Source organism: Fragaria vesca, linkage group LG4 (genome assembly GCF_000184155.1).
Source record: "Fragaria vesca subsp. vesca linkage group LG4, FraVesHawaii_1.0, whole genome shotgun sequence".
NCBI lineage: Eukaryota > Viridiplantae > Streptophyta > Magnoliopsida > Rosales > Rosaceae > Fragaria > Fragaria vesca.
This window is the reverse complement of record NC_020494.1, coordinates 14,033,482-14,040,761: the sequence shown is the minus strand read 5'-3', so window position 1 is coordinate 14,040,761 and position 7,280 is coordinate 14,033,482. Positions and strand designations below refer to the sequence as shown.

General features: G+C 37.8%; 2 protein-coding genes across 2 annotated transcripts; both read left to right on the top strand.

The window, feature by feature from the left end:
• The first annotated feature begins 1,092 nt into the window (after positions 1–1,092).
• Positions 1,093–1,440, top strand: LOC101301290 (protein RALF-like 24-like). Its single transcript, XM_004298162.1, has one exon. It carries the CDS (start codon positions 1,093–1,095, stop codon positions 1,438–1,440), a length of 348 nt encoding a protein of 115 aa, XP_004298210.1.
• A 1,780-nt stretch (positions 1,441–3,220) lies between these two features.
• Positions 3,221–4,338, top strand: LOC101296854 (short-chain type dehydrogenase/reductase-like). Its single transcript, XM_004296996.1, has one exon. The coding sequence runs from the start codon at positions 3,387–3,389 to the stop codon at positions 4,164–4,166; it is 780 nt and encodes a 259-aa protein (XP_004297044.1). The 5' UTR covers positions 3,221–3,386; the 3' UTR covers positions 4,167–4,338.
• Positions 4,339–7,280: the final 2,942 nt, after the last annotated feature.

Below are 7,280 nucleotides of genomic sequence, written 5' to 3'. Positions count from 1 at the left end.
CGTACTCTCTCTCTCTCTCTCTCTCTCTCTCTCTCTCTCTCTCTCTCTCTCTCTCTCTCTCTCTCTCTAATTGTGTTCTCTATCTTATGTCACGGACTCACGGTCTCAACAGTACACATGTGTTCTCTATCTTATACTCATTCTCTTTCTCAAGTGTAAATATTCCTCCACTGTCCACTCATCTCCAAGTTTGATAATTGTGTAATAGATCGATCTACATCCAGATATATCTCGAAAAGAATCATGTTCTTCTTGAGAGTTGAGACCACCACTCTTCATTGGGATACACCTCGAGGGAATTACTTCTCTTCTGGATATCATTTCAATTTTTTTACAGATATTTTTTTAATATGTCGGTGATATATCGAAAATATCATAAATGTCAGAGATATTTCCTAAATATCGGTGATATTAAATATCGGTGATATTTGACGATATTTCATAAATATCGTAGATACGGTGGAATATAAGATATTGACCCCTATAGATATATCGGTCATTCGAAAAAAGGAGACATCGGAGGATATATCGGATATATCGCAGAGATTTTAATCCTTGGTCACGCCCTATCTCAAAAAAAGAAAATAGTGTCAAATTACAATAAACCATGAAATAACGTCTCGAAATTATATTAAGAGTCTTTACTGATCTGATGTATTTTACAACGCCTCAATTATCAAACACTCCATCATAAGCTATTTTATTTGCTTTACAATTTTAGTGAATCTAAAACATTTGATTTCATTAAGTCAATTTTGTTTGTTGACACACTATTTTAAAATATAATTTTTTGTTATTTTTTAAACGTTGAAGATCAAAATGCAGAACCAATCAAAGTACGAAACACTATTTGCGATTCTTTCACTAAAAGAAGTAATAAGAAGAAATAATTGAGTGGAATCACGAGATGGGGTTTTAAATTCTTCGTCCTACATGACATGTGTGTAATCGTAGACAACTATATACCATTTGGTAGTGATCATGGCTGATGTCCCAACCCCCTTTATGAGCCATCCAACCACCCAGAATCTCACTCAACTAGTCCCAACAACAAAACCACAAACAAGAACCCCCAAAAGAGAGAAAATGAAAATGTCCAAACTCAGAGACAATCCCATGTTAATCTTCTACCTGGGTCTCCTCTTAATTCTCACCCATTTCTCAATCTGCAATGGGTCTTCAGTTCTGGACCTCAATGCACTCAAAGGAAGTGAAACTGATGTCAAGGTCGGGGACTGCATAACAGAGCCGGAGATGGACTCAGAGACAAATAGAAGAGTGCTAGCAATGCAGAAGAAGTACATAAGCTACGAGACACTGAAGAAGGACTTGGTTCCTTGTGCAAGGCCTGGGGCTTCCTACTACAATTGCCATGCTGTGGCGGCCAATCCTTATAATAGAGGCTGTGAGGTCATTACACGATGTAGAGGTACCCCATGACAACTAAACTTGAGAAAGGGGAAGTAGCAATTTATTTACTTGTTTTTTCGTGTTGTATCTCATGTGGGTTTTCAGTTATCAATGTAAATTTGAGACCCATTTGTTGAAATTCTATACTAATGTTAACACTGGCTTAAAATTTTGGAGAGATCTGGGGTTTATCTGAGATTGGCCCTGCTAACATGAATTTTGGGGATTTTCTTTCTTTTGGAAATTTTGGTGGATTGGTAGATGATTGTGTCTTCATTTCTGAAGAGATTATCTTTCTTCTTTCTTATGTGCTTACTTCTTAGAGTATTCATAGTCAAGCTTCAAAGTTTAGATTGATCATGATATCGATCAATGGTGCAAGTTCCTGGGTATATGAAAGAGGGCAAAAATTAGGTCTGTGGTTAATGGTAATAGATGAGGTTGGATATTCTCTTATGAGGAAGACAGGTCATGACTTAAAAGGGAAGACAAATCAAGTTCTTGCAATTATGGATTTAGAATCTGTCCTTCATTTTTGAAGGTCATCTTACTTTAAAAAAAGATTAGAGGCCCCTGCCCTACCCATTTCCATTCATGATCATAAGCTGGTTTCTAGTGTAAATTTCTATTTTTTTCTGCTCTCAAGAAGGCCAAACACAGGAGGTCAGGTGCGGAGAGGAGATTCAAACTCTGGTTTTAGGTATGGACATAATTTTGGTTAGGGACAAGCCACCATAATAGGCCATATTTCTAGTCAAAGTCTCTTCTGGTTTAGCTCAAGCTTTGCTGTAGGAAACCATCCATTTTCCGAATACATTAGCAGTGTTTTGTTTTCTTTCCTGGTGCAATACCAGTATACCACTGCTTCTTTCACATTGTTGCTTTGAAATTTGAATATATAACCCATTGAGCTGTTGCATTCACTGGTGGCGGATTGAAGGGAAATAAATGTACATGGATTATGGATTTCGGTGGTGGTAGAAGCCTAATGTGACAGCTAATGCAACAGATGATCACCTTTCGGTGGTGGTCAGATGGAAAAAGCCTTACGTGCTCGTACAGTCGAACTTCTTCCAGCAAGCGTGTGACAGAGACAGAGCAATAGATCTAGTTATCCACTGGTCTGCACCAGTACTCTCCCAAATGAGCACCGACTATGTCAGAATTTGGTGTCCACCGTTTGAGGCAGCATTCTAATCATGCTTGGAAGTATTGGGGTAATGTAGTTATCAACTTATCATGCTTGGAAGGATTGGGGTAACGTAGTTATCATGCTTGCGGTTCCTAAGTATTGGCTAGATTAACAACACTACAGCAGTAACATAACTTCATTGTCTAATGCCACCACTAATGCATCCCTTTTCTCTGTGAAGCAATTGAATAGCTTAGTTGCAGTTGCTCGAGAAGTGTAGAGAAAGAAGAACGAAGTGAACCATATCTAATAATTGGTAACACTGTTGTTATATTCCCTGCGCTCTTGTGCACCTTGTTTGCACACAACAGGATCAAAATGAATTCACTGTCAGAAACAATAGAAAACCCCTTAGAAGATTCTATAGCCTTGCGCAGACAAGATCGCCCTTCACGAGAAGGTTGAAATGTGTTGCACTTATACTTCGGAAATGAATATACAATGGAAATTTTAGTGTTTTGTAATGTTGAACGACGACAACCTCAACCTTGGTCCGTGAGTTATATTATACTGGATTACTGGTACGAGTATATGAGATACCAATATTGTTTAAACTTAACCACATGAAGTGTCGAATTCAGCTAGATTCCAGTTGTTAAGATGGTAATTGGTGTAATAAATCAAGCCAAAGAAGAAAGTCGTCATGGGTGATGAGAAGGACCAAAACTAGTCGATGATGGCTTATGTATGCGGTGACGCATGTCTCCTCAAATAGATAATCTTCATATACGAACCCACCCCATAATCAGTAGCATCATCAGTAGAGATCAAGGTTGAGTCTTGGATGATGGCTAATCAGAATCTGAACGGGCGGGTAGCAATCGTGACCGGCGGTTCGCGTGGCATCGGCCGTGAAATAGTACTCCACCTTCACTCCCTGGGCGCAAGAGTTGTCATCAACTACGCCTCAAGTTCAAACCAGGCAGACGAACTGGCCTCCCAACTCAACACCAAGACCTCACCACAGGTATCAGCCATTGCTGCTAAAGCAGATGTCTCAGACCCAGATCAGGTAAAGCTCCTGTTCGACAAGGCCGAGCAAGAAATGGGTGCCCAGGTCCACATCCTGGTCAACTGCGCCGGCGTCTTGGATCCCAAGTACCCTTCTCTGGCCGACACCACTGTCGACGATTGGGACAACACCTTCAACATCAACACCAAAGGAGCATTCTTGATTTGCAGAGAGGCCACCAACAGACTCGCACGCGGCGCCGGCGGAAGAATCATCATGATCACCACCTCCGTCGTTGGGGGACTGATGCCTGGTTACGCCGCCTATGCTGCTTCCAAGGCCGCTGTGGAAACCATGACCAAAATAGTCGCCAAGGAGCTCAAGGGTAGCGGGATCACTGCCAACTGTGTTGCTCCGGGCCCTGTCGCCACCGAACTCTTCTTCGCCGGGAAAAGTGAGGAAACAGTTAACAGGATCACGGAAGCTTGCCCTCTCGGCCGCCTGGGTCAGCCCCACGATGTGTCCCAGGTTGTTGGGTTCTTGGCTGGAGATGCAGGGGAGTGGATCAATGGTCAGGTCCTTCGGGTTAATGGTGGAGCTCTCATCATCTGATATATCCATCTTTCTTTTCACTGCTTCCAATTTCATCTCTTGTTTCAGTACTTGCTCAAATAGATCAATGTGATTTCAATCTCATTGTTGTGTCCGATCAATACTCACGAGTGACTACTCTGATCGAATTGTAGTTGCATATTCTATGAACTAACCTATATAGATCTCCTAGAAGTTTATCTAAGCCTTTTCCTCTTCTAAGGCCAATGACTTGGTACCACTGATTTCCTGTTAATAAATTTGTTCACAAGCAATGGCTCTTCAAGAAGTTATATGCTTAATGAATACTGCAAGAATTTGATAATAAATCTGATGTCGATGATTCTGATGCAAAATGGAAGGCACTACACTGTGTTTGCTTCCCAGTCTCAGTCAAAAATATCCACTTATCATTTCACTTCAGCTGCCCATAGAACAGCAGCAACGCAACGTCATTCCTTTCATGGTTTGGGAGGCTAGGCGATGGGTTTCTATAAATTTGTTATGTATGCTTGGCTTATGTAGGGGCTCATAGGAATTCGAACATACTTAGTTGCAAAACAAACTTTTTGTGATGATGAAATATCTCTCTTGGAGGCTGTTTATGTTTTGTATCTTGGTGTTTGGTATTATGTTGGGATTAGGAGATTGATAGGGGTTCACTTACTGATCTATGTGCTTGAATGAGTTGAATGTCGCTCCTCAACTCCACCACCCTTTTACTCATGTTGCTCATTTCGGTTTTTGATTCTGTAGATGTATACATCCTAACCTATTCTCAATTTTCAACAGATATTGAGATAAGAAAGCGACACAGCAAGTGAAATACATATCAATATACCAACAATGATGCAACTAAGTTAATAGCTTTGTGGCCTTGTTTGATGATTACTGTGCAAACATTCAACGAAGTTGCTGGTGTTTGAGAGCACAAAGAGCTGGTGTTTGAGAGAGCACAAACAGCTAAACCCTAAAGAATATGCAGCTTTAGTGATTCTAGTTATGATCTCCAATCGTAATTAACAGGCAGAGACAAAATTAGATGCATTCTATTTCAATCTAAAAATTTGATCAAGATTGACCATTACTGAAGACTAGAAATCTCAATTCTAGATAAGAAAAAGACGAAAAATATCAGAAATCATAACCAGTTTGGTTATCCATCAAGAAACTGACCCAAAAACTGTAACCGATCAATGAATGAATCATAAACTTGTATGTGCGCCAGTGTCTGAAAAGATTGCAAGACGAGAGCTGCCTTATTCATCTTTGAATATGCTCCTTAACTACCTCTCTTTAAGCACAATTTTAATTCATAAATATATACTTTCAGTGCAGGGCCGGCCCAATGTTTAGAGGGCCTTTGTGTTGGGGAAAAAAAAACACTTGAAATAGCACTGAATCGAACCTATGACCTATTTGCAAAAGGAAATAAAAAGGGCTCTCACCAACTCAACTACTTACAATTCATGGATATGGGCACTAATTATAATATATATACACTTTCCACCGAACAAAAAAAAAAGGGGCCCCTTGCCGGCCGGGGGCCCTGTGCGGCCGCACGGCTCGCACCACCCCAGGGCCGGCTGTGTTTCAGTGCATCCTAGACCCGGAAATTAAACTCTTTAAGTTCGTAGGAAGATTATCTAAGAAATATTAACTTGGATAGATGCTGTAAGCAATCAAAACTTGTTAGTTTGTTTTAAACCTCGAACTCGTAAAATTGCACTTTGAGGGAGAAACACGTGAGGCGCACGTGCTTTTGTAATATTGTTTCATGACTCCCACATTTATAAATAGCTGCTAGATAACAATTTTAATATAGGAGAAGCATATATTATAGTTTGTCTTTTTGGGGACATCTGATAAAAATTGGAACAATACATAGAAGATTAGCAAGGCCTTTGCGCAAGGATGACACGCATAAATCAAGAAATGGTCTAAATTTTTTTAAATCTATTAAAATGTTATATAAATAGAAGTTCTTTGAAGAAAACATTATTTGTTGTTTTAAAACGTTATATAAATGAGTAATTTTAAATACACACCCCTAATATTTTAATACACACCTTTATTAATTTATGTTTCACATCAAATATTTTAGGTATGTTTAATGACTAAAACATACATCTAGTATTAAAAAAGAAAAGGAAATCACAATTAATCTCATCTCCTACCCTAAAAGGCTAAAACCATCGAAACAACTACTTCTTCCCTAAAACTAGTAAAATTTGACTCTTCTCCACAATTCAAAGTTTCATACAAAAAAAAAAAAAAAAAAAAACTATTTAGAGTTCATGACCCGAATTTCGACTGCTGCCAAATAATCAAATGTATTGTTGAATTGTTTATTTGGGTTCTATCTTTTTCTTTTTTTCTTTTTTGTATCAGTTTAGTTTTGATCTTGCAGACCATTTTGAAGTACTACATGTTCATCTTGATATTTTGTATTGAAAAAAGTAGGTATATATGTTTAATAGCTAGTGACCTAGTGTACTTCTACTAGCTTATGAATTCTAAATGATTGATGTCGCATTGGAGATTAGGGGTGTAATAATAATCTTTTGATTATAAATTTGACAATGAAAAGAAAAAATTTATACCAGAAAATAGAAAAAAAATACGTAAAAGAGTTACCAAAATATATAGTAAATTTATAATAATACTAAATAACATATTATTTCTTAATTTTAGATATAAGGGTATTATAGGCAGTTTGGGATGTGTATTAAGTTTAATATCGAAATGAAAAACTAGATGAGAGGTGTATTAAGCAAAGGCTGTGTATTAAGAGATTAGGGGTGTGTATTTAAAATTTCTCTATATAAATAGAAGTTCTTTAAAGAAAACATTATTTGTTGTTGATGTAGTGACAGAGGTGGATGTTAAATTGGAGGACTTCCCTGGTTCGAAACCTGCTTGCTTCTTTGAATTATTCTTCGCATGCATGTATTTTAATTTTTTTATTATTTCTCTTCTCATATACATCAATTTTTTTTTATGGTTTTTTTTTCTGTTTTCTTTTTCAATTTCTTTCTTTGATATGCATTACACTGCCATCATCATTTTGGGATTGCTATATTGTTAAACTTATTAGTGAATTTATTTAAACTAAATTACTTTTAAAGAAAGAAA

What these genes read in the sequence shown, in the direction of transcription:
- LOC101301290 (XM_004298162.1), top strand. Translation starts at nt 1,093, where the DNA reads ATGTCCAAACTCAGAGACAATCCCATGTTAATCTTCTACCTGGGTCTC.
- LOC101296854 (XM_004296996.1), top strand. Translation starts at nt 3,387, where the DNA reads ATGATGGCTAATCAGAATCTGAACGGGCGGGTAGCAATCGTGACCGGC.